General features: G+C 48.5%; 1 protein-coding gene and 1 long non-coding RNA gene across 2 annotated transcripts in view; one reads left to right on the forward strand and one right to left on the reverse strand.

Moving 5' to 3' along the window:
- The first annotated feature begins 134 nt into the window (after positions 1-134).
- On the forward strand, positions 135-23,651 carry LOC134480781 (uncharacterized). Its single transcript, XR_010055600.1, has 2 exons — positions 135-12,141; positions 19,231-23,651. It is a non-coding gene; the product is annotated as an uncharacterized LOC134480781 (long non-coding RNA).
- Positions 23,222-27,313, reverse strand: part of Maml1 (mastermind-like transcriptional coactivator 1) — a 34,386-nt gene continuing 30,294 nt past the window's right edge. The window contains exon 5 of the mRNA NM_001401556.1: positions 23,222-26,373. Within this exon, the coding sequence (NP_001388485.1) occupies positions 25,394-26,373 (980 nt within the window). The 3' untranslated portion in view covers positions 23,222-25,393. The remainder of the gene's footprint in view (positions 26,374-27,313) is intronic.

Here is a 27,313-nt window from a genome sequence, read left to right on the forward strand (position 1 = left end):
ATGTTTTTATGAGTACACTGTAGCTGTCTTCAGACACACCAGAAGAGAGCATTGGGTCCCATCACAGATGGTTGTGAGCCACCATGTGGTTGCTGGGAATTGAACTCAGGACCTCTGGAAGAGCAGCCAGTGCTCTTAACCTCGGAGCCATCTCTTCAGCCACCCCCCTCCCCGGCCACTTTTTATCTTACATTTTTACAGGATCTCACTGTTTCCCAGACCATAAACTCACTCCATCTCAGACAAGACCTGGAACTGCTTTTTCACCTCAGCTGGGATTATTGGCTTGCACCAAAAAGCCTGTGACCACCTAAAAAGATCAAGGGAGGCATAGTAGTTACACTCCTTCAATCCCAGCACTTGTTGAGTAGAGGCAGGCAGAGTTCTGTGAGTTCGAGGTCACCCTGGTCCGCACAGTGAATTCCCGGCCAGCTAAAAAAGTCTTCATTACTTCCTAAAACATTTTGAAGTATTTACTCATTTGTGTATGAGTGTGTACATGTGTGGGTGGCTGGGATATGCAGGCTCAAAAGAGGGCTTCTGGGGGTTGTGGATTTAGCTCAGTAGTAGAGCGCTTGCCTAGCAACCACAAGGCCCTGGGTTCGGTCCCCAGCTCCGAAAAAAAAAAAAAAAAAGAGGGCTTCTGGTCTCCTTGATCAGTCTCTGTTTCCCTTTGAGGCAGGGTCTCTCCCTGAACCTAGGACTCACTTTTTCTCAGGCTAAAACTTAGCAAGCTCTGACTTGAAGCTGGGATTACAGCATGCACTGAACTCCTACCTTGTAATATGAGTGTTGGGATCCAAACTCTGGGCCTCGTGATTACACAGCAGTCACTCGTTACTCTGAGCCGTCTGTCTCCAGTTCCCAGAACGTTTTTAAAGTGGTTTGTGAACATTTCCTGGCCTTTGGCTAAGGTCAAGTGTAAGAGTGACTTATGGTATTGTTTACACATATAGGTAAACACTAAAAATAATTTAATTGTATGTTTATAAAGTTGTTTATTTATTTTTTTTAAGATTTATTTTATGTATATAAGTACACTGTAGCTATCTTCAAACACTCCAGAAGAGGGCATGAGATTCCATTACAGATGGTTGTGAGCCACCATGTGGTTGCTGGGAATTGAATCAGGACCTCTGGAGGAGCAGTCAGTGCTCCTAACCACTGAGCCATCTCTCTAGCCCTATAAAGTTGTTTTTAAAAGCCGTACAAGCCATTTGTGGTGGGTCAGACTCGTAATCCCAGTATTCAGGCAACCAAGAGAAAATTTTGGAGTTTGAGATCACTTTGGTCTGCATTGTGAGTTCTAGGGCATTCTGCATTCCAGATTAAGACTTCTCAAGAAATTAAACAAACTGGTTAATCAATTAATCGATCGATTGATTGATTAGTTAACATACTACAAGGATTCTTTTCTCCCAGGTCTTCTTCTCTAAATACCACCTTTAAGAAAATTATGCAGTTATCAGCCAGACACATACCTTTAATTCCAGCACTCAGGAGGCAGAGGTAGGTGGAGTTTGAGGCCAGCTTGGTCTACAGAATTTCAGGGAAACCAGGGGTACACAAAGAAACCGTGTCTTGAAAAACCAAACCAAACAAAACAAAAAAAAACCAGTAAATTAACATGGATGGATGTTAGCCTGTTCACTAATCTGTACATTGCTAGTTTTCATTACTAGAGGCAAACTATATAGAACAGAGGTTTTGTTAGGGACACAAAGTCCAAATAGCAGGCTGCTGTCCAGGGACTGTGTGTCTAGACCACCGTGCGTGGGGGCATGTGTCTGTATATTCAAAGTTCATGGAGGAACATGGACTATATTCAGAATTCCATAGTCATCCCAGAATGTCGCTTTCAGGTCCATTGTATTTAGCTGAAATGTATGTTTACTTTCCTCCTAAGTAAAACACAATTCCATTCCTCAGTCTGGCTGTTTGCTTGTTTTAGTTCAGTTTGTAGGGTTACTTTGTAGCCCCGGCTGGCCTGGAACTTGTGTAAACCAGCTTGTCCTTGAAGGCATAGAGATCTGTTTGCCAATTAAGTGCTGGGATTACAGATGTGCATCACCATACCTGCCCTTTGTTTTTCATGATTTTAACACTGTATAGTGTCTTTGCAATCAATAATGTATATTGGGTGAAGGGGGATAAGGCAAGGTCTCATATATTAATGTAGCCTAGGCTGACCCCATACTAAGGATGACTTAAACTTCTGACCCTCCTGCTTCCACCGTCCAAACATTGGGATTACAGGCATTTGTTACAGTGCCTGGCTATATACATTGGTTTGGTTTATTTTATTTATTTATTTATTATTTATTTAATAATGTTAAACCAACTTTCCTTTCTTGTTGTAGTTGCTATTTGGTCATGGTGTATAATTATTTTGTATACCTCCAGACTTCATTTATTAGTCTTTGTTGAAGATTACCAACACTTTAATTTCAATCTTTAAAGTGTATTTTATGCCATCATCATTAAAATAAAGTCACTATTGAATTGGGCATGGAGTGTACACCTAAAGTCCTGGCACTTGGGACAAAGGCAGGAGGACCACAAATCCAAAGTCTGTAACTTAGTGAAACCCTGTTTCAAAACACAAAGAAAGAAGCCAACTTGCCATGCTTGCCTGGTGTGCACAGTGGGAGGAAGAAAGGGCTCTCACTTTGTGGACCACCGTGGCTTCACACCCTCTTGAAGGAACTCAGTCATGGCTGAATCTTGTTGTATCCCAGCTGAGAATTGATACCTAATAAAAGGTGATTTACTGGTGTCAAACAAACCAAACTCCACAGTTTTGTAATCTGTGATGATGTCACATGTCTAGACATAGTGTTCACAGTTGACAAGCTCTGAAGGAAGGCTTTCACCCTGGGACTCTGAGTTTCCGGTTCATGTGGCCCTGGACACAAACTTCCCCTTTCTGACCCTTAGCTGCTTCTTCAGAATCTATTTTTGGTAGTGTGTGCTGTTGTTATGGCAACCCTTTGTCTTCCTTATTCTCTCTGGTCTCTCTGTAGGGACCCACCCTTGGCTTTACTTTGTGTGTGTGTGTGTGTGTGTGTGTGTGTGTGTGTGTGTGTGTGTGTGTGTGTGTGTGTATTTCTTCCTCTCCCTCTTCCCCCCCCTCTCTTTTTCTGTGCCCCCTCCTTCCCAGCACCCTTTCTCTTCTGGATAGGGTCTTCCAGGCTGAAATTCACTTTGTAATCAAGGATGACTTTGAACTCTTGGTCTTTTGGCCGCTACCTCCTAAGTGTTGGCATTACAGGGGTTCCCATTGTGCCTGGTTTTTATTTGATGCTGGAGATTGAACCCTGGGTTTCATGCAATTATGCTTCCGAATGAGCGACATCTCTAGCCCATGCCATCATTTCACCATGAGTCATAACTTGAGCTGAGCATTCTCTGCCAGGTATGGGCTAGGGTCTCCCTGACCCAGGCAGAATCCCACTTTGGTTCCTTGACTTTCAGACTAAGAGGTATCAGAGGAAGACAGTCAAATAGGATTTGAACTGCTACTTGGTATAGAGTTTGAGCATTCCTAGGAATACACCAGGGACTGATTCCAGGACACCCTTGCATGCTGAAATCTGGAAATATTTAATCTTATATAAAACAGGGCTGTGTTTACATATAACTTACACACACCCTCCCATGTCTTTCAGCCATGTCTAGATGGCTTATAATTCTTAATATGCAACACCAACATTATGTAAATACTTTTACTGTTTGGGGGAAATAATGACCAGGGAAAGAGCTCTGTATGAATCTGATACAGATGCAAGTTTCTTTTTCTGAATGGCTGTCATTCAAGATTGGTTGGATTCTCAGATCTGGAACCTGTGTGGACAGAAAGTAGTTTCAAAAGTCATATTGTAAGCAGGATGTGGGTGAAGGCAAGAGGATCATGGGTTCAAGGCCAGCTTGGGTTACATGGTGAGACCTTGTTAATGGCAGAGCTCTGGATTAGCACACACAGGTCCTGGTTTTGATCTTCAGTGCCATTAAAAAAAAATCAACAAAACAAGACAAAACCCCTGAAACATTATTGTATCATTATTGTATCCAGGAACTTAGAATCACCCTTGAAGGATGTAGGGGATGGGTGGTTCCCAGTATGATTTTGCTTGAAGGATGCAGGGGATGGGCGGTTCCCAGTATGACCTTATTTCTTTCACCATCTGGCCCCTGTAAGAAAGAAGAAGGCCCTTATTAGGAGTGGGTTACTGCAGACTCAGCCAAGTGGATGCCAGCTGCAGGGCTGTGTGTTTATTTTAAGACAGGGTCAAGCCCATGCTGACCTTGAGGTTTCTATGTAGCCGAGGATGGCCTTGAATTACTGGTCCCGATTTATGCAGTGGATTCATGCACGCTAGGCAAACACACTACCAACTGAGTTACACCCTGTTCTGCGACCCCTTTTTTGTTTGGGTGTGGGTTTTGTTTTGTCTTTGAGACATGGTGTATCTGTATAGCCCTGACTGCCCTGGAGCTCAATATAAGATCAGGCTGGCCTCCAACTTGTGACAGTCCTGCCTCTGAGTGCTGGGTTACACCTGTGTGCCACCACAGATGGCTCAAGACTAGTCTAATTCACTCATTTCAGAGGAAACAGACTCTCTAGCATCTGCTTGGGCCACCATGCTAACTGAACGGATGGGCAAGCAATGCCACCTCCACTGGAGGCTGGGTAAGAAGAAACACAGTGCAGAAGGTGGGGAGCCCTGCACATATTCAGGGTCCCGGGCTAGCTCTCTCAGTGAGGTCCGCCTAGCAGTGTCAGATGACCCCACAAAGGAAATATAAGTTACTGGGCTTTTGCTCCCAATCACTGAAAATGGAGCATAAGGCTTGGCCTCTCTGGGTTCATATATGGGAATCCAGCTATGACTAACGTAGACACGAGGGAAGGCAGCCAACTGTGAGTGTGGCTCCGAGCAAGAAAGGGCTTTGTGCTAGGCCAGATGGTGCACACGTCTTTTTTCTTTTGAGATAGGGTTTCTCTATGTAGCCCTGGCTGTCCTGGAACTCTCTCTGTAGACCAGGCTGGCCTCAGACTCACAGATCTACCTACCTCTGCCTACCGAGTGTACTCTGGCATTCAAGGCCTGCACCACCACTGCCAGGCTGTGGTGCACAATTTTGATTGTGAGTTTGGGAGGCAAAGGTGGAAGGATTTTTTTAAAAATTAATTTTATGTATATGGGTATCTTGTGTGTATATGTGTCTGCGCATGTAGTGCCTGTGGAGGCCAGAAGAGGGCATTGGATCTTCTGGAACTGGAATTTTAGACAATTGTGAAGCTGCTGTGTGGGTGATGGGACTTGAACTCAGGTTCTCTGGAAGAGAAGCCCGTGCTCTTCACCACAAAGTCATCTCTCCAGCCCAAAACAAAGATTTCCTTTCCCTGCTATGTAGCCCCAGCTGGCCTGGAACTCAGAGAGGTTCACCTACCTTACCTCCTGAGTGTTGGGATCCAACTCTTAATTTAATCCTAATAAGTTAAGTTTTGTGTCCGAGCTAAGGAATGCTTTTCTAACTCTCGGATCATCAGGAGTCTCCCGTGTTATCTTACGAAGCCCCGTGACTGTGTTAGCTTTCCGTTGCCCAGGAAAGTCAGCTTCGCAGCTGGAGCAGACAGCTCAGCTGAGAGCAGTTGGAAGCGTTAGGTTTGACACTCAACACTTCACAGGCCAGTCCTGACGGCACACCCCTGTATCCTAGTACGAGGAAAGCGGAGGCGGAAGGATCAGAAGTTTAAGGTCATCCTCAGTCCAAACATAAAGAGGGCAGCCTGAAAACCCGAGATGCTATCTTTGTTTTATTTTATTAAGAAAAGGAGGGGTTGGGGATTTGGCTCAGTGGCAGAGCGCTTGCCTAGGACAATGCCATGACCAAAAAACCTCAGCTAGGCCTACATACTGTGCTGTAGGGAAGGAACTCCAGCGCGCTGTGTCCTGCTTTCAGTTCCATTGTCATCTCCCCTCCCTCCTCCAACTCTCCTTTAAGACAGAGTCTCACTGTAGTCATGGCTGTCCAGGAACTCCCTATGTAGTCAGGTTGACCCGGAACTCACAGAGATCCACCTGCCTTTTCCTGCAGAGTACTGGGACTGAAAGCTTGCACCGCCATGTCTGGCTCTGTTTCTCTCTCTCTTAGATTTATCATCAACAATGGATATGCATATGGGTATCTGCACACGAGTGCACAGGCCAGAGGTGTGGGATCTCCCTGGGGCTAGAGTTACAGGTATCTGTGAGCCTTTCAATGCAGTTGCTGGGAACCCAACTAGGGTCCTCCATAGGAGCTGTAAGCACTCTTATACACTGAGCTGTCTGTCCATCCCCTTTCTTTGTGTATGTGCATAGCTGGGTGTGTGCTCAGGTCCCCACATGTGCTAAACAAGCACTCTGCCACTGAGCTGCACCCCAGTTTTCCAGCATCTTTGGCGTCCTATAATCTGGAGATGCGTGTGGGTTAATAGGTCCTTCAGGATGGTTTTCTGGGTCGTCTGATGACCCAAAGCCTTTTGGGGTTTCTGCAGGGCAGGAACTAGTTGACACGCCATTGACAAGAACACCGCAGACTTGGGTTCCTAGTGCTTTATTGCAGGAAACATCTGATGTCGATCGGACCTGCAGATGGTGATATGAATCGTGGTATCTGCTTCATGCTTGCTGAGATGTGATGAGAACTAAGTGCGTCATCCGTAGCACCGCTGTTAACAGTTTCTAACCTTTGTCCCTGGGATGACCTACCCCACCTAGGTATCTTAATATCTGGATGAAGGGTGGAGGTTAGAAGAACTCCCACAGTATCTGAACAGTGAGGCTCCCTGACTTCCCTGACTTTCACCTTTTATTTTATTGTTTCCTTGTCAGGGTCTCACACAGTTCCAGTTAGCCTCAGAATTACTGTAATCCTCCTGCCTCAGCCCTGAAGGGGACAGAGTCCCCTCCTAAGACACAGGCTTGACTCCTCCCACTGGGCTCTTTTATTGACACAAGAAGCTCTGAAGGACCAGGCACAACTGTCACTTAAAGTTCCTTGCACTTTTTACCACCCAGTGTTTTTTATTGTTATTTGCCCAAGTCTGCAGTTCTGTGGTTTTGCCTTGCCAGCTGGCTGGGGTGTCAGAACGCAGCTGATGTGCTGCTAAGGGGAGGTGAGACACAGTCCAAGATGTTTTTCCGGGTGAAGACAGCAGGGGCTGGGACAGGTGTTGGTTCTCAAACTCCTGTGCACCCAGATGCCACTGGGGACCACCAGGAGTGAGTTCTTCGGGACCTTGATGAGCCTCGGATGGGGCAGAATCTGCTTTGCTTGGCATAAGTACCGGAGTACAAAGGGGCTGGAAGAGGGGTCTGCCACGGGAGACTTAGGTATAACTCTGTATGACGAAGGCCAGCCTGATGCTGTGGTCCTTGATAAAGGACGGTCTTTGCTTGTCCAAACTGTTTTATTCATGGCGGGTGAGGATGCATAGGTCTTCCTCAGGGTGAAGCAGAGATTAAATACCATTTGCAGGAAGGGATGCTCACGAAGGAAGCTCATTGGCTAAACACTGAGGGCCTGTCTAGATACCTTATCAGCATGAGAACTCTAGGTTTTTACGCTACGTGACTGGTTGTCATGGTCCTCTTAGTCACCACTAGTCATGGTCACGGACTTCAGGACAGTAACCTGGTGGGGAGCTAGTTTGAATTCCTGCCATTCTCAGTTATGAGATTTTTTTCAGGTTTCTGAACTTGCTATAGCCTTACCAGTTCTTCTGTCTGGTGGCACAGTCATACGTGTCTTCGGCAGGGCTTCTGTTGCTGTGACAAAACACTGTGACCAAAAAGCAGGTTGGGGAGGACGAGGTTTAATTGGCCTGAACTTCCATATTGCTGTTCATCGTCAAAATAAAGTCAGGACGGGACTCAAACAGGGCAGGATCCTGAAGGCAGAAGCTGGTGCAGAGGCCATGGAGGGTGCTGCTTACTGTCCCTGCTTCCCACGGCTTGCTCAGCCTGCTTCCTTCTAGAACCCAGGACCGCCATCCCAGGGATGGCACCACCCACAGTGGGCTGGGCCCTCCCCATCAGTCACTATGAGAAAATGCCTGCAGCCTGATCTTATGAGGGCGTCTCCTCAACTGAGGTTCTGCCTCGCAGGTACCTCTAATCTGTGTGTCAAGTAGCAGACGTCTGGGCAGCACATCCCTTTATGCCATCAGCCCAGGGAGTGGTTTCTGTAACCTGGCTACTTCCTAGATTCTGTGTGCTGTTCTGGATGGAGCAGGCTGGCTGCAGCTGGACAGATAGCTTTCCCTTTGGCTTCCTCCTTTTTCTGACCATTTCAAGGAAGCCGTGTGGGCCCTTAGAGTGTTGTTGGTGTTGTTGTTTGCACATAGCCTATGTGTCCATGATTCACCAAAGATTGGTAACCCAGACTCAAATGGTATGTAAACACAAAGATTTTTATTCTGCAGAAGTCCAGCATGCTGGGGCCTCCCATTACCAAGACAGACAACCAAGTGAGCTCACAAGACTGACTTAAAATACATTAGCAGAATTCCGGGGTAGATGACCTTTATCTTGCTCCATCTCTAGGGACAATCTGGAACCATTACTGGGGTATGGGGGCTGGAAAACTGTTGCTGAGGCTGCTGACCCATTGTCCTTGCCTCAGGCCAGGTGTAGGGCAGCTTCTGAGGCCTGGGCTTGCCTGGACTTGCTCAGTTCTTGGAAACAGATTTAGGCTGTGTCTCCTGAACTGCCTGCCATTTGGAAGCCTGTCATGGAGTCAGCCTAGCCTTCTCAACAGTTACACAGATACATGTGAAGCTTAGAGGACAGCTTTGAGGAATCAACTTTCTCCTGCCTTCACATGGGTTTGAGGAATTGGACTCAGATTGATAAGTTTTCTGGCAAGTATCTTTACCCACGAGCCCCTGCTTTTATTTTTGGAACAGGACCTTGCTATATAGTCCTGGCTGGCTTGGAACTTGACTTATAGACCAAGCTGGTCTTGAACTTACAGCCATCCTCCTGCCCCTGCTTTTTGGATGTTGAGATAACAGCCCATGTCATTGTTTTCCTCTTGTAGATGCTAACATATGCTCGGTGCCCGATGAAAACATTCCCTAACTGACAGTACAATGGCCCCTCAACTCTATGAATACACTAACTTGCCCACTGAACTGGGTATCCAAAATGGGAGGTTGAGCCAGCTGGGTGGCATGCCTTTAATCTCAGCTCTCAGGAGACAGAAGCAAGTAGATCTCTCAGATTGAGGCTACCTTGGTTTACAGAATGAGTTCCAAGGTATCCAGGCTACACAGAGAAACCCTGTCTCAAAAAAAAAAGTAAAAAACAAAACAACAATAAAATGGACTTGTTTACAACAATGCCAAGGGCATGCCGGGTAACATCGTGGCTCTTACAGTAGGACATTTCTTTGAGCAGAACCTAAGTCTGGTGTTCACAGCCTGTCCCTTCCTTTGTGGCTAAAGGAACACGTTTAGCCTTTATTTTCTTTTTTAAAGACTTATGTATGTATGTATGTATGTATGTATGTATGTATGTATGTGTGTGTGTTCTATTTACAGGTACACCTCCGTGCCAAAAGAGGGCATCAGATTTCTGTTAGATGGTTGTGAGCCACCATGTAGTTGCTGGGAGTTGAACTCAGGATCTCTGGAAGACTTCTCTCCAGTCCTGGCCTTAATTTTTGTTTTTGAAAAATCATTCAAGATCTTTATTAAAAGTGGCTTTTTTGAAAAAGTCAAGTCATGGGGGCTGGAGAGATGGCTCAGTGGTTAAGAGCACTGACTGCTCTTCCAGAGGATCTGAGTTCAATTCCCAGCAACCACATGGTGGCTCACAACCATCTGTATTGAGATCCCATGCCCTCTTCTGGTGTTTCTAAAGACAGCTACAGTGTACTCATATCAATAAAAATTAATTTAAAAAAGTTTTTTAAAAAAAGAAAATTTGAAGTCATAAAGTTTTACTAGAAATTAAAAATGGGAGTTCTTAAAAGAAAAGCACATCTCAATCAGATATGTGAAACAATTTAAAAACCTTTACAGGTGTATTGAGAAAAATTGTGCCTTAAAAAATATGTTTATTGGGGTTGGAGAGATGGCTCAGCAGTTAAGAGCACTGACTGCTCTTCCAGAGGTCCTGAGTTCAATTCCCAGCAACCACATGGTGGCTCACAACCATCTGACTCTTCTGGTGTGTCTGAAGACAGCTACAGTGTACTTACATATAATAAATAAATAAATCTTTAAAAAATATGTTTATTAATCCCAGCACTCAGGAGGCAGAGGCAGGCGAATCTCTGAGTTCGAGGTCAGCCTGGTTTACAAAGCAAGTTCCAGGATAACTACAGATACACAGAAAAACCTCGTCTTGACAACACCCCTTCCCCCCAAAAAAGAAATATATGTTTATCCACTGGGTATGGTGGCACTCAAGAGGCAGAGACAAGATGATCTCTGTGAGTTTAAGGTCAGGTAGGGATGTATACCATGTCTCAAAGCAAAACAGAACTATATGTTTATCATCTATGCTGGTTTTTGTCAGTAGCCAAGTCAGTTTCTCCATTAGGATTGATGTGGAGGAAGGACCCCGCCCACTGTGGGAGGTGCCACTGCTGCACAGGGCTCCTGGGTTGTAGTAGTGTAAGGCTTGAAGTGAGTCTTAAATACCATGAGACCCCCCCAAGTGAGACAGGAGAACAGAGTTTGATGCAAATGCAAGAGTTTTATTTTTCTGGTGCATTGGGGTCGACCCTCAATCAAGCCCCTCATGGCAAGTGACTAGAAGGTGACCCCGAGTGGCTATAACAAGCAGTTTTTATACTTTTTAGGGGTACAGGTTACATCATCAAGGTTACAGTTTAAACTTATCGACAAAGCATATTGACCTTTGAATCCATTGGCTAGCAAGCATATGACACACATTTGAACTCTATCTGGGACCAGAGAGTCAGGTGACTATCAGTCAGTACATTCTGCTGTTCCGAGAACTGTGGGCAGAGAATGGAATGGCCTAGCCTTGACCTGTAGCAGGAAGCTGATACTTGGTCTGGTCTTGATCTGAGGTGCTGGGTGTAAGGCTGGTGAAAGCCCCTAGGGTCCTTCAGTAGCACTGCACAGGGCTCCTGGGTTGTAGTAGCAAGCCACTCATCAAGCCAGTAAATAAACGTTCTTCTGCGCTCTGCTGCAGTTCCTGCTTCCAGGTTCCTGCCCTGATGTCCGTGCGGTGGAGTTAGACTTACGAGTTGTAAGTGGAGATCAACGCTGTAAGCTGAGATCAACACTCTCCTCAGGTTGCTTTTGGTCACAGTGTTCACAGCCACAGGAAAGAAACTAGAGCAGAATTTGGGAAAAGGACCATAGGAGAGCAATGCAGGGGGGCCCTGCCTGTGAGGTTCTAAGGGCAGTGCTTCAAAACCTCCCTAAAGCTACAGCCCTTTAATACAGCCCTTCATGTTGCTGTGACCCTCCACCCATATGATTACTTCTGTTGTAACTTTGCTGCTCTCATGAATCATAATGCAATTTTTTTTTCAAATAGAAGTTTTGGCAGGGGTCTTGACCCACAGGTTGAGAAGCGCTGCTTTAGAGGGAAGCCAAGACCAGGAAAACAAGCCAGGGCCTGCTCATTGGTGACTTAGATTAAGGCTCACTGGGGCTGTGGATAAAGCACTAAGTCAGTTGTGATTGAGAAGAGACCAGCGTCATTGAGGCAATATCTTCTGGGAAGTATTTCCTGAGGGTCAGCTGTGGCCCAGTGGAGGGAGGAGAGGGCAAGGCTGCATCTCAAGCTAGAATCAGAAATGTGTAAGAGTCTCCCTCATGCTACTGTTTTTGAGAATACAGTGGGGGTTTTCTTAGTTACTTTTCTGTTATTTTGTGTCTTTGTGGGTTTTTTGTTTGTTTGTTTTTGTCTGAGACAGTGTCTCACTATGTAGCTCTGGCCATCCTGGAACACACAGAGATCCCCCTGCCTCTGCTTCCCTGGTGCTGGGATTAAAGGCATGTGCCACCACACCCAGCTAAATATTTGAATTTTTTAAAAGTCTGTGGGACTTCTAAAATGATATGTTTGGTGTTAATATTAACATGATCTTGGTACAAGCAAGGTGAAAAGCTCTCAGGGAGAACTTTCCCTCGGGATGGAGACCCTCTAACTCCAAAGACCAGACCGAGACACCACAGGATGCAATCAGCAAGAGGATTTGGTTTATTGTCGGGATACACAGGCACAGGCACCTGCGGGCGCTTCAGTCACTCGGGGGACTGGCGCGCCCCACGGAACCAAGGATGGGCTTTTATAGGATTTTGGGGAGCAGAAGCAAGCATACAGAAGCAGATGCATGGTTACAGGGATATAATTGGTGGATACTCAGTGTTCTAACCTTTCCCTGAACCAGTCATCTTAAGTACAGCCTTGCAAAATGGCGTTACTGCTGCTAAGCTGGGGTCTTTCATTCCCCCATTTTTTTTTTTTGCTAACTTTGAGTGAAATCTTTCACTCGACTTGGTCAAGAAATTTCTGTCTGGTGGGGGCTTATTCCCTCACTGACTCTAGGCCACAAAAGGGCTAGGAGGAGCCACGTAGGAGTTTTAACTTTAAGGGGTTTGGAGTGCGCTGAACTCTCCATGTCTGGGGTGTAGTGTTGTGATTAGTCAATTCCTCAGACCGGACTGTCTTGACGTGTGATGCGTGGATCTAAGCCGCGACTCCGTCTACCTTTAGGGCGGTCGGGGTAGTCAGGAGGACGGTGTAGGGTCCTTTCCACCGTGGCTCGAGATTCTTGGTCTGGTGTCTGCGCACCCACACGGTATCTCCAATCTGGAACGGGTGTAGCACCACCGGATGCTCAAGCTTGTCCTGGTAAGCAGCGGCCAAAGGTCTCCAGACGTCTCTCTGCACAATCTGTAGGGCCTGTAAATGGGCCCTCAGAGAAGGGCTGTCAGCAAAATCAGCAATGTTTGAATCAAAGAAATGGACAAATGGGGGTGGTGCTCCATACATTATTTCAAAAGGAGTTAGACCATGGGGGCCCGGGGTATTCCGGGCCCGATATAGAACTAGGGGAAGGAGGGCCACCCAATCCTTTGAGCCAGTTGCAAGCGTAAGTTTGGATAAAGTCTCCTTAATTGTTCTATTCATGTGTTCTACCTGACCTGAACTCTGGGGTCTATAGGCACAATGTAATTTCCAATCAATCCCCAACAATTTGGCCACCAACTGACTTACTTGGGAGACGAAAGCGGGCCCGTTGTCCGACCCCAACGCTTGAGGCATGCCATACCTGGGAAAGATTTCCTCGAGGAGCTTCTTGGTGACCATTTTTGTAGTCTCGTGTTTTGTGGGGAAGGCTTTGACCCATCCTGAGAAGGTGTCTACAAACACTAGGAGATACTTGTATCCATACATACCTGGTTTAATTTCAGTAAAATCAATTTCTCAATGGATGTCGGGACGGTGTCCCCTAGGACGAACTCCTTGTCCAATCATGGTCCTTTCCGGGTTAACCTGAGTGCACGCTTTGTAACTCTCAGTCACCTTTTGTATCGCTTTGTCCCGATTCAAAAAAACACAGATTTATCTCTTCCCGATCTAGTAAGGTTTTCATCTTCTTAAACCCCAAATGGGTTAATTTATGTAAAAAGGAGATCAATTCAAAAGTCATTTTTATTGGCATAACTGTCTTTCCTTTGTAGACCCACTGTTTTAGTTGAGGGTGGTAGATGGCCCCCATTTTTTCTAGGAGCTCTATGTCCTCATGGGCATAAACCCAACTAGTTTGTCCCACTGGTGGGGGCGTGGGTTGGTCTGGGCTATTTAAGGGCAAGATTTGTTTGCTCATGGCCGCTTCTCTCGCCGTGGCATCGGCCAGCCGGTTTCCTCGTGCCTCTGGGTTGTGCCCTTTCTGGTGTCCTGGACAATGTATAATACTCAGTCTTTTGGGCAAGAATAGGGCTTCTAAGAGGGCCAGAATTTTAGCCATATCTTTACCCTCAGATGTGAGCAGCCCCCGCCTCCAGTAGATCTCCCCGTGGATGTGTGCCGTGGCAAAGGCATAACAGCTGTCTGTATATATATATATATATTTAGCCTCTTACCTTTTGTCGTCTTGAGCGCCTGAGTCAAGGCGATGAGTTCAGCCCGTTGTGCGGAGGTACCAGCAGGCAGGGCTTTCGCCCAAATCACTTTGTCCTCCGTAGTGACCGCAGCTCTAGCCTTTCGCTCTCTCTCTGCCAAGAAGCTGTTGTCATCCGTGTACCATGTGTGGTCAGCATTCTGAAGAGGCTGGTCCGATAGGTCCGGCCTGGTTCTATGTACTTCTGTGAGGATTTGTAGGCAGTCATGCTGTTTTGCCTCCTCTGGTAGAGGAAGCAAGGTGGCAGGATTGAGGGCGACTACGGGCCCAAACTGAACCCGTTCTGCATCCAGTAACAAGGCTTGGTGCGAGAATTAGAGAGCTAGCGGTCTGGGGGCTGCTTTACCAAGGCCTCCACTGTGTGGGGTGCTAGGATGGTGAGTGGCTGTCCCAAAGTCAATTTTCCAGCGTCCTTAATCAGGACAGCAATAGCAGCCACCATCTTTAGGCACGGTGGCCAGCCGGAGGCCACAGGGTCCAATTTCTTAGACAGGTAGGCCACAGGGCGTTTTCAGAGTCCCAACCTTTGTGTTAGGACCCCTTTAGCATACCCCTGTTTCTCATTGATGAACAGTTACTGAGCAAATTGTAAGGGTTTGGAACAGTCAGATGAATATCTTCTATCCTCTTGTTGACCTTTCTCAAGTCTTGTACTGGCCTATAATCTCCAGTGCCGGGTTTCTTAACAGGCAGAAGAGGCGTATTCTAAGGCGACCGGCAGGGGATTAGGATGCCTTGATCTAGAAGCCTCGTAATGTGAGGCCTTATACCTTGATAAGCTTCATGTGACAGGGGGTATTGTTTTATGGAGACTGGAGTTGTAGTGGCCTTTAACTGTATAATTAAGGGGGGCTGTTGGAGCGCCAACCCCAACCCACCAGTCTCTGCCCAAGCCAGTGGAAAATTCGTGACCCAAGTGTCTATTTCTAGGGATTGTGGCTTGTCCTGTCCCAGTTTATATAGTCTATATTCATAGAACTTGAAGGGGAGTTCCGTGGGGGCCAGTTATTCGGGCCCCTCCTTCCTCAAAATGAATTTGTGCTTTTAGTTTGGTGAGCAGGTCACGGCCCAGCAGAGGGTACGGGCAGTCCGGAACATGTAGGAAGGAATGGGTCACCTTACCGGTAGCCAGCTGAACCCGGCGGTCCGTAGTCCATCGGTATTGTTTCTCACCAGTAGCTCTTTGTACCCAGGCCGTCCGGTCGCTGAGTTGTCCTGAAGCTTGGGTGAGGACTGAATGCTGGGCTCCTGTGTCTACCAGGAAAGTAACCGGCTGCCCCCCCAACTTCAAGCGTTACCCTGGGCTCAGGGGGGGGCTCCTGGCCCTGACCTCTCTAATCTTTATCTAGAGCCAAGAGGGAGGTTCGTGGTCGAGGCTTTCGGGGTCCGCCAGGCTTCTTGGGGCACTCTCTGGCCCAGTGCCCTTTCTCTTTGTAATAGGCACATTGATCTTTATCCAGCTTCAGCCCCTTTCGAGCTCCCCCCCTATCTCCCTTCTTTTCTTGGCCCTGAACTACGGCGGCCAAGATTTGACTCAATTTTTTGTTTCTTTTTTTATCTCTTTCTTATTAAAAATCCTTTCAGCTTCTTTAAGTAAATCCTGTAATGTATAGCCCTGCAAATTTTCTAACCTCTGTAACTTAGTCCTGATATCTGGAGCAGCCTGCCAGATGAAGGACATAGAGACACTCGTCATTTGTCCTGGGTCATCTGGGTCATAGGGAGTGTACATACGGTAGGCCTCCTTAAGTCTCTCTAGAAAGGCGGAGGGAGTTTCCCCTGCTTCCTGTAATACCTGTTTTACCTGAGCCAAATTAGTAGGGCGTCGTATAGCCCCTCGGAGACCCGCTAGAAGCAACTGGCGATAAAGGCGTAGGTGTCCCTTACCTTCAGCTGTATTAAAATCCCAGTTTGGTCTCTTAAGTGGGAATGTAGCATCAATTTTTTCAGGCAGCTGGGTGGGACGCCCATCATCTCCCAGAACATGCTTTCTGGCCTCTAGGAACACTCTTTGTTTTTTTTCTGAGGTTAAGAGGGCCTGTAAGAGCTGTTGGCAGTCATCCCAAGTAGGCTGGTGGGTAAGTAAAACAGATTCTATTAGGTCGGTGAGTGCCACCGGATCTTTGGAGAAAGAAGGGTTGTGTTGTTTCCAATTGTAAATGTCAGCTGCTGAAAACGGCCAGTATTGGGTCTGGCCACCGGTTCCCTGTCTAAGTGGGAAAGCCTGGGAGGTTGAATCTGGCATCACCTCGCGCTTATTGTGTAATCTCCCTGCGACAGGGGAGAAACCCTTATCAGACTGTGGCCCGGCAACTGATCTGGCCGGCGGCTCTGCCTCCTCCGTTTCAGCCGGGCCTGTCAGAGAGAAGATCTATGAGAGGGGAGTTTGGGTCTGCCGGGAGGACAGGTTTCTTAGAAGGCTCTGATTTCACAAAGGTAGAGAGAGGAAGACGTGGCCGGCGGACCGAGCGGGGCCGAGGGGACAGGCTGGGGGTTGAGGGGAGGCCAATTCGGGTCCACGAAGGGTTTTGCCCAGGGGGAGGGTTTTAAGGCGAGACTCTCTCAAGTGATAATATAAGAAACCTGGTCAGGATGTCCGTGGACGACCCGATCTTTAACCTGTAAAATAATGATCTTATTAAATGTGCCATTTACTGGCCATCCCGCTCCAAAAGTGGGCCACTCGGATGTGCAGAGAGTCTGTCATTTTCCTTTTTTTTAACCTCGACGGACTGGTTGTGTGTCCGGTCGTGGACGTCTTTCTAATGATCAAGAGTGAGACTTAGGGGCGTTGTTAGGGACTGTCCCATGTTAGTTCTAAGGAAGATTAGAACACAGAGAAAACAAACAACACCAACAGTCAAACAAACAACAGACAGGCGTGCTGCACGGCTTTGGTACCAAACTGAAAGCAAAAAGTCAGATGGAGGTGGCAAAGGTCCGGGGCCCTCTGAAAGCCAAAAATACAGACAGAGGTGCCGTTAGTCCGGATCTTTCTCCTCTCCCAGATTGGGCCCCGAAAAGTCGGGCCCCAACACCCTTGGAACGTCTTCCAGGGCTGCGGGGCGAGAAGTCCGAGCTCGTCAGCTCCTTCTTCGTCCCGCCCAAATTCCAAACAACCTGGCTGAGCGCTCACAGAACAGACCTGGCTGAGCGCTCACAGAACAGACCTGGCTGAGCGCTCACAGAACAGACCTGGCTGAGCGCTCACAGAACAGACCTGGCTGAGCGCTCACAGAACAGACCTGGCTGAGCGCTCACAGAACAGACAGAATAAGGCAGAACGAGACAAAATCAGACAGACAGACAGACGCCGGCCGGCTTACCTCCCAGTGGGTGGTCGGTGGTCCCTGGGTGGAGGATCTCCTTTCCCGGCCAATGCACCAAATGAAAAGCTCTCAGGGAGAACTTTCCCTCGGGATGGAGACCCTCTAACTCTAAAGACCAGACCGAGACACCACAGGATGCAATCAGCAAGAGGATTTGGTTTATTGTCGGGATACACAGGCACAGGCACCTGCGGGCGCTTCAGTCACTCGGGGGACTGGCGCGCCCCACGGAACCAAGGATGGGCTTTTATAGGATTTTGGGGAGCAGAAGCAAGCATACAGAAGCAGATGCATGGTTACAGGGATATAATTGGTGGATTCTAATATGGCAAGGGTTTAGCCCGGGGGCAAGTTTCCTAGCTACCTTCCTGAAACATAACGACTGACTCGGCCCCCCAAGGGTTCAGCCCGGGGGCAAGTTTCTTAGCTACCTTCTTGGAACATAACGACTGACTCGGCCCCCCACCAGGGTGTGGGACCTCTCCCGGGGCTTTTTTCATTGTCAGGTGTTCAACCGAAGTCGTCCTGTTGCCAGGCCTTCAACCAAACACATCCTGCTTGGCAGCCGCTGTGTACTCAGTGTTCTAACCTTTCCCTGAACCAGTCATCTTAAGTACAGCCTTGCAAAATGGCGTTACTGCTGCTAAGCTGGGGTCTTTCATTCCCAATGATCAAGAGTGAGACTTAGGGGCATTGTTAGGGACTGTCCCATGTTAGTTCTAAGGAAGATTAGAACACAGAGAAAACAAACAACACCAACAGTCAAACAAACAACAGACAGGCGTGCTGCACGGCTTTGGTACCAAACTGAAAGCAAAAAGTCAGATGGAGGTGGCAAAGGTCCGGGGCCCTCTGAAAGCCAAAAATACAGACAGAGGTGCCGTTAGTCCGGATCTTTCTCCTCTCCCAGATTGGGCCCCGAAATGTCGGGCCCCTAACACCCTTGGAACGTCTTCCAGAGCTCGAGAAGTCCGAGCTCGTCAGCTCCTTCTTCGTCCCGCCTAAATTCCAAACAACCTGGCTGAGCGCTCACAGAACAGACCTGGCTGGGCGCTCACAGAACCTGGCTGAGCACTCACAGAACAGACCTGGCTGAGCGCTCACAGAACAGACCTGGCTGAGCGCTCACAGAACAGACCTGGCTGAGCGCTCACAGAACAGACCTGGCTGAGCGCTCACAGAACAGACCTGGCTGAGCGCTCACAGAACAGACCTGGCTGAGCGCTCACAGAACAGACCTGGCTGAGCGCTCACAGAACAGACAGAATAAGACAGAACGAGATAAAATCAGACAGACAGACAGACGCCGGCCGGCTTACCTCCCAGTGGGTGGTCGGTGGTCCCTGGGTGGAGGATCTCCTTTCCCGGCCAATGCACCAAATGAAAAGCTCTCAGGGAGAACTTTCCCTCGGGATGGAGACCCTCTAACTCCAAAGACCAGACCGAGACACCACAGGATGCAATCAGCAAGAGGATTTGGTTTATTGTCGGGATACACAGGCACAGGCACCTGCGGGCGCTTCAGTCACTCGGGGGACTGGCGCGCCCCACGGAACCAAGGATGGGCTTTTATAGGATTTTGGGGAGCAGAAGCAAGCATACAGAAGCAGATGCATGGTTACAGGGATATAATTGGTGGATACTCAGTGTTCTAACCTTTCCCTGAACCAGTCATCTTAAGTACAGCCTTGCAAAATGGCGTTACTGCTGCTAAGCTGGAGTCTTTCACAAGGAAAGAAATGTTACGGTCTAACAGTGATGCTTTGTGTGTGTGACGTTGGTTGGCTTAATTAAAAACTAGAGTCACCTAGGAAGGAGGAGCCTCAGTTGAATCGCCTTCATCCGATTAGCCAGCCAATATGTGTGTGGAGCATTCTCTTGATTGACATCAGAGGGTCCAGCCCACTCAGGGCAGGTGGTCCTGGGTGGGCTGGATAACTAAGCATGAGGTGTAAGCCAGTGAGTAGGATCCCTCCATGACCTTTGCCTCAGTTCCTGCCTGGAGCTCCTGCCCTGACTTCTCTCAGTTTGGTGGAGTATGACTTCAGAGTTATAAGATTAAGCAAACCCCTTCTTCTCCAAGATGTGTTGGTCACGGTGTACAGCACAGCAACAGGAAAGCAGTAGACCATCACCATCGAAAAGAGATGTTGTAGCAGGACTTTGCCTGTGTAGTAGGTTCCTCTTTCTTCTCCCCCTTCTCCACCCTCTTTCCAACCCTTTTAACCCTCTAACAATAGATAGGAGAGAGAAAAAGATAGAGCGGAAGGAGGGCAACATTATCCTTAGACACTTCCTGCTGACAAGTCCCTTGGGGCAAGTTTGATTTTTGCCAGCAGGATATCCAATTTCTTCTTGTTTCTTCATTGCCTACAACTATTTAACAAACCAAAACCAATCAACAACCCACCCTGCCTCTCAGGGCCCTAGCATTTATATCCCCTCTAAAAGTCCCCAGAATTCCAACATCACTCCGTGGAAGAAATTATTTGTCACTGGCAATATCGTGCCTCTGCTAGAGCCCACGGCAAGTCATAGTCAGCTGCTGTGGACAATCTGAAGCAGCCCCATATCCCACACCTGGGATTAAAATGAAAACATATTCTTATAATATTTCTGTTTTGTACTTTTTTTTTAAATGAACCCAAAACTCCAACATTGTCACTATAAGATGTCTTTGGTAAAAATAATGAAAACCCTGTGCTGTGTAGAGATGTCGATAGTTCTCACGCACCCGGTCAATGAGGCAAAAAGCAAGCACTGAAGGTTTTCTACCCCAGTCTTCTGTTCATTTCTTACTGCTGGGATTGCACACGTATTTCTTCTTGGATTACTAAATCAGATGATGGCTGAGGTGTCTGGCCAGCTTTGTCCTGCTCAGCGGCGGGGTTGTGGGGAGGGGTCAGAGGCTCAGCTGGTGGAACAGCAGCTTTTGTCTGAACCGTCTTGTTCCCTGGATCTGTGCGGTTGAAGTTGTTGATGCTGACGTTGGGCCCGTACTTTCATGCCATCCTCTCTAGGCTGTCTTTAGCAGAGGACTTTGCGGGATTTGTGGTCTGTAACTGTATATACACACATGCACCGTCTCGCTGATGTACGCTTTTGGCCTGCACTGTGGCTGTTAGCAGCCATCCTACATCCAGTGTAGGGGGTGGAAACTGGTCTGTGCTTTTTTCATACATTATGGTGGGCTGGCGTTGTTGGGTCTGGCCTTCAGGCGTTCTCTACCATCCCCTCCCCAACTGTTGGGGTAGTCTGCTTGTGACCTTGTGAAGAGCCCCTAGGAAGCAGATGGTGTCTACAGTGGTTCTCTTTGCTGTGTGTACAGCTGTGGAGTGTCCCTCCATGAGGGCTTATAACATTGGCTGCCTGTGAACTCATTTCCACTCCTGTACCTTGGAGGTACTTCCTGGGGCTGTCAGTTTTTGTTGGTTTTCAGACCGGGTTTCACTGTGTCGACCAGGCTGGCCTGAAACTAGTAGAGATCCACCTACCTGTGCCTCCTAAGTGCTAGGATCGAAGGGGAGTGCCAGCATGTGCAGCCTTCATGTTTCTTCTTACCTCAGACCGTTCTATTGTTCCCAAAACCTTTTGTCCCTGTCACCAGACACTGCAGACTTCAGGCTACGTGGGCCAGTGCCGCTTGCCACGGTAGGCTTGGGATTGGAACTGGTGTTAGCTGGTGGCTGCTTGGTGACATCTTTGCCACTCATGGCAGTGGTGATGGTGTTTGCAGCTGGCTGTGGCAGCTGCAGCTCCTCCAGGGTTGCTATGGCACCACGCTAGCAGCATTCTGGCTGCCCCGACTCGGGGGATTCTCTCTCCACTCCCATGACTGATCCAAATGCCATCCTTTCTGTCTTAAAGTGTTGAACGTTTTGCTTCCATGTATGTATTGCGTGACATGTGTGCCAGATGCCACCAGTCAGACGAACAGGTTGGATCCCTTAGAACTGGAGTTACAGATGGTTGCGAGGTGTCATGTGGGTGCTGGGGAACAGAAACTGGGTTGTCTGGGGGGAGCTGCCAGTGCACTCTATCGATGAGCCAACTACCCACTCCCACCTCTCCTTTCTAAACTCATCCTTTTCTTCCTTCCCTCCTTCCCTTCATTCCTTTGTACTATCTGAAACCGGCCTTGAACTCCCTGGCTTGCTCACAAGTCTCTCTCCTCAGCCCCTTGAGTGCTGGAGTCTAGATATGTGCCGCACCAGGCAGACTCCATGTGTGCCTTTTTGAGTATTTTGTTTTTTAGTTTTATGGCGTTTATTCATTATGCTCGTAGCCAGCTCAGCACAGATGCGAAGCCTCCGCGCACTTTCCTTGGAGATGCTGCAGGACCTGTGGGCGGGCTGCACTTGCATCAGCACCTAGCTAGCATCAGAAGGCAGTGCAGTGTGTGGGTGGACTGGGAAAAGCAGCTTCTCCTGACTTCATATTGCTTTCGCACTGTGGAAAAGCAGAGCAACCACAAATGGAGCATCTTAGATGGGAACTGGCTGTAGGTACCCTTGGCCCCACCCCCACCCACCTAGCTCTGCACAGGTCAGGAACTGCAGGCTGCCCCTCCAGTCTGGAACTTATGGTGAGTTCACCAAGATAATTGAACTGACCTGGTTTCTGGGAGGTCTTGAGCTGCCTTCTGGCCCTATTCCTCTAAGATCCTGAATCTTCCTCCGCTACCAGCAGGCTGGAACTAGGAGGAACACACAGCTTTACAGAGGCTGGCTTCCCCTGTGTGCTTTTTCTTTCTGGTCAGAAATATGTGCTTGGAGTCCTACTGGATGTATGTGGCTAGTGAATTTGGCCACCGAGACAGAGCACTCCATCCCAGAATAATTGCATCTCTAGATGTCTGCTCCCTTTCCCCGAATCTGTTACCTCTACATCATGACTTTCCTCAGTAAGGACGGTGGCTTTCTCAGAGCTTCCAAGAGCCAAGCCTGTTGTTACTGGTTGCTGGGGGCTCTGCCAAGGTGGCAAGTTTTGTATCGGAGCAGAGGGCTACTACACCTCTAAGCTCTCCCTTCCTCCAATTTAGCAATGATGGTCCTTCAGACTGGCTCCTACAGGCAATGCCCTGCAGTGCCTTGTTTCCCTTCTCGTTTCTAGGCCTAGCAGTTCATTTTCTGTTCCTCTAACAAAATGCTGTGGCTGAATAGTTTAGTTATGAGAGGTTTATTATCTAGGCATAGTGGTGTGTGTCTGTAATTTCAGCAGTCAGGAGTGCTGAAGCAGGGGGATCATTCTTGTGTATAAAGGTGGCTTTGGAGTGGTGTGAGTAGTACAGATTACACTTTTAGTCTCAGCGCTCTTGGGAGGCAGATACAGGTGGATCTCTGAATTCGAGGCCAGCCTGGTCTGTCTACAGAGCAAGGTCCAGGACTATACAGAGAAACCTATCTCAGAACAACAAAGCATTCGGATTTCACATTGGGTCTTAGTTGGCTCCTAATTATTTTTTTCAGTGCACTGTTGGCTTTGTGTCAGCCCCAGCTCCCCGTTCCCACTCACTTTGACTTCCTGGAGGCCTAGAATGTGTTCTGTCTCCATATGTCTCGGTCTGACCACAGTGAGAGGGCTGCTCCTTTGCAGCATGCCTGGCTCTCCCTGTCCTCACGGCCACCAGCGAGGGAGCTGGTGACAAGACATGCAGAGAGAGAGCAGAGCCAAATCAGAAACCCACAGCTGTCAAATGTCTCCATGGAAGTCAAACACACTTGTGATTTCCATACTAGTAAAATATTTTTATTATTTTTATAACACAAGGAAAGTAAAGATTTCTTTTTGGTGTATACCAGAGCTAAGGGAAGCAGAATAAAGGGATTAATAGGACTTTTATACACTTTTGATGATCATAAAAAGTTAACAATACCAACTGCTTGCCATAAAACTTATCATAGCTCCAAACACATATAAAGGATCGGTTTTAAAATCTATAAAAGTAAAAAATATACAGTTGGACGCTCTAACACTTATTCCATCTTCAGTATAAAATTGTAAACATTTATTTACACAAAGCACATGTGTATAAGAGAGTCTGAGCACCCTTTTCTTCTTGAGTCGTGGCTCTGAGAAGATGGGAGGAAGCAGGTTACCTCTCCCCAGCTTCTCAAAGCCAGACTCATAAATAAAGCCGTGGGCAGCTCTGGGGGGGACCCCAAGAATCACATTTTATTGCTATGACACTGCAGCAAGTTGCCCACTGCCTGTGTGGCCAGCCTGGGCCTAAGGTAGAGTGCTGGGGCCTGGGCAGCGGAGGCAGGAGGTGGGCAGCTGTAGCAGGAGGCTGGAAGAGGACTCAGGCTGCAGGCCCAGCCCTTAGCCCTGTTTTTGGTAGAGAACCCGCTGAAGCCACTCTCTCCCCTGCAGCTGGGGACATCAGAGGGTGGTGGCTTCACTGACTTTATGATTCACCTGCTGCTCTGAGAGCTGAACTGAGTTTCTGGGGAGGACATGGCAGGAGAAATGGCTATGAGGGACAAGGTGCCCTCAGTGAAAAAGGCACTGCTGGTGCAAACAAGTTAGCGGTGTGTGCACACCTTCCTCCCTCTGGGTGGGAAGGCGGTTCTTGTCATTTCCTTGGCTCAGTTCTTTACACTGGAGAAGTGTTCCAGGGCCCCTGGACAACGAGCGGAGCTGTGGCTTCTCTACAGAGCACTCTGCACAGAAGTCACTCCAGCAAACACCTTTCCCTCTGCCATCCTGTTAAAGGTCTCACTGTGCTCATCATCTCGCTTGTGATGAAGACAAGTGCTCACTCTTGCTGTTAGCAGCCTAAACACCATATTCTATTCCATATTCTTGCTGCTCAGACATGTCCATCAATAGACCTTCTAAGAGAACCTACTTCAATCTTTAGCAAGGATCAGTTAGTGTTATAAAACCACTTTGAAAGTGCAAGTCATCAGCTGTGGGAGGAGCAGAAGTCTGGAGGGTAGAGAGTAAAGTGATGCCTGGCCAGCAGGCTGCCTGCAGCCTCCGTTCCCCAAGCCTGTGCAGGCTCAGACTCCCTAAGGAGTTTGACTCTTCCTCTTCTACTGCAGTGAAGTCAGCCACGGTTTCCCGTTTTGGCTGGAAGAGGCCGGGAGTTAGGAAGAAGGGTCATGGGGATGTGGAGGAGGAAAGATGTGTGCACTTCTACTGTGTACGAACGGGTTGTCAGAGACATGCTGAATCTCCACCTTAGCCATGCCAGGGCACAGAGGGGACTCCATGGGGGCCCAGTGTCCTCAAGAGTGAATGGCAGCCAAGAAATAGGAGGAGCTTTGAGGAGGATCCTGTGTGGACCACTAGATGTACCATCTTGTGGCGTCCTGATCATTTGGGCATCTGCAGTCACAGCCTGTACAGTGGCAGTGATGTCCAGTGACCATGAAAGCTGACAGAGCAGGAATAAAAAAGGCTCCGACTCCTAAGGAAACCCTTTGTTTCCAGTGCCACTTACAATATAACCACCACCTGTCCTAATCTGCGTAAAAACCATAAGTTAAAAAAAAATGACTTCTATGCTATAAAATGCAAATAATCCTAACCACCAGAAGTTTGTTCCCAGCCTTGAGGCAAATGGAGAAGCCATGGGTGGAAACCCGGCACATATTCTTTGTAGGCCTGATACGGTGGGACAATTGTCTCCACTGGCTTTTTGGTCATCTGGGCAGGAAGCGACCTTTCAAACCTCCATCCTGCTATCCCAACCCTAGTTAGTGATGCCAATGTGCTGGGCCAGCCCAATGGACCGTCAGATACTGACCAGAGGTGGCCCCAGCTGTGGCTTAGGTTCTACTGGCCCAATTCTCTGGGCCATGGGCTTTTGGTCCAAAGTAGTTGCTCTTTCTTGAATCTGAGAACAAAAATAAGATGTCTAAACGCCAAACACACCACAGAGGTCTCTGTTACTGTGACCCTAGAAGATCATCCAATTCATTGATCCACTCCTCGGAAGTCCTGTTCTTCAGCAGCGAGTCGATCAGGTCGGTGTGTCCAGCCACACTGGACAGACCACTGCTGCCTGGCTGCCCGCTGTAAGCGAAGGGAAGCTCTTGGCCCATGGTCCTCACAGGGTAAGCCTGAGCACAGTGCAGCCCAGGCCTGCTGTTCATCTGGGAAGTGGGGCTCTGGCCGAAGGCCCCCAGCTCAGGCCCTGAAGGACTTAAGCCAGGCAAGCCCTGCTGTGAGGCTGCTTGGGGAGGGGCAGGGGCAGGGGCACTGTTCCTCTGCTGTGTGCTCACTGAGGGCAGCATGGGCCCTGCTGCAGCTGCTGAACTCAGAGGAGCCATGGGCCTGGTGGGCATGGCCTGGGAGAACTGCTGAGCAGACATTTTCAGGTGGGCTTGCTGTCTGTGGAAACTGGAAGCCGCAGTGAAGGGGCTCACACTGCTGTTCCCAGGTGTCTGGCTGCTCAGGTTTGGCATCCCCTGATGTTGCCATGAGGGATTCTGGCTTCCCATGGCTGCTGATACCCTTGGGACTTGTGGCTTTGCTAAACCAGGAGGCAGGGTTCCCTTACTGTGCTGCTGGGAGAGGCTGGCACTCCCCAGAGAGTTCTGTCCATATGCAGCTGAGGTGGAGGCATTTTGGCCCACATTGGTCTGCCGTGGAATGTGGGCATGTGTGCTGGTAGCCTGTGGTGGGGGCTGGGCAACTATCTGGGCTAGGCCTGATGCCATGCCATAAAGGCTGTTGTGAGGCAAACTCTGGGACCCAGTAAACTGGGCCACTCCACGGTCCTGCTGGCCTGAGCTTGGGGGGAGAGAGGAAACAGGGGCATGTCCAGGACCCATTGACATCAGAGTCCCAGGCTGAGGGAACACTCGAGGACAGCTGGAATTGGATGGACCCAAGTTGTTCATTCCAGGCACAGCAGCAGAAGGTCCTAGAAGAAAGAAAATTCTAGCAGTCAAGTTGGCATTCATTTTTCCTTTATGTTTGTGTGTATAGGTGCAAATGCATATGTGCCACAAGTGTGAGGGAGTAAAAAGACAACAGGCATAAACACCATGGTCAAAAGCAACTCGGGGAGCAAAGGGTTATTTCATTTTCCCCCATCCTGAGACAGGGTCTCCCTATGTAACTCTGGCTATCCTGCAACTCACTGTGTAGACCAGGGTGGCTTCACACTCACAGAAATTCGCCTGCCTCTTCCTGCCAAGTGCCAGTATTAAAGGTGTACACCACCACAGCAGACGAAGGGACTGAAGCAGAGGCCAGAGAGGAATGCTGCCTACTAACTGCTTACCATGGCTTGCTCGGTCCGCTTTCTTTTACACCCAGGACCACCAAGCAGAGCAGGGGTGGCAGTACCCACAGTGCCACATTAATCACTGTTAAGAAATGCCCTACAGGCCAATCTTACTGAGGCATTTTCAATTGAGCATCCTTCTTCCCAAATGTCTCTGGCTTGTAACAAAAACGTCATAACTAGGCAGTACAGCTCCTTCCCCACACCATGTGGGACTTAGGGATCAGACGCAGGCCATCAGACCTGACTTGCTGAGCTATCTTGTCAGCCCATGCTGGCATTCCTGACTCTCAGGGTGGAGCTGTCTCTGAGGTCCACGCCACAGATCATCTTCCAGGGGCACAGGAGTCAGAGCCCTCTCATGCCATGGGCACTGGGACAGGAGAGGAGCAGCACTCAAAGACGGGGTAGAGGGAGGCTCCAGAGGGGGAAGCCAGCTGTCTTGTCCATTTATTTATCAAGTCACCAACGAAGTTTGTCTCAGCTTGGACTAGGGATTTCAAGACCAATACTCCAGAATCTGTCTGTGGACGCCAACTCCATCACATGTAGTGAGAAGCTCAAAGCTTGAGCA

Source organism: Rattus norvegicus, chromosome 10 (assembly GCF_036323735.1).
Source record: "Rattus norvegicus strain BN/NHsdMcwi chromosome 10, GRCr8, whole genome shotgun sequence".
In the NCBI taxonomy this organism is placed as follows: Eukaryota; Metazoa; Chordata; class Mammalia; order Rodentia; family Muridae; genus Rattus; species Rattus norvegicus.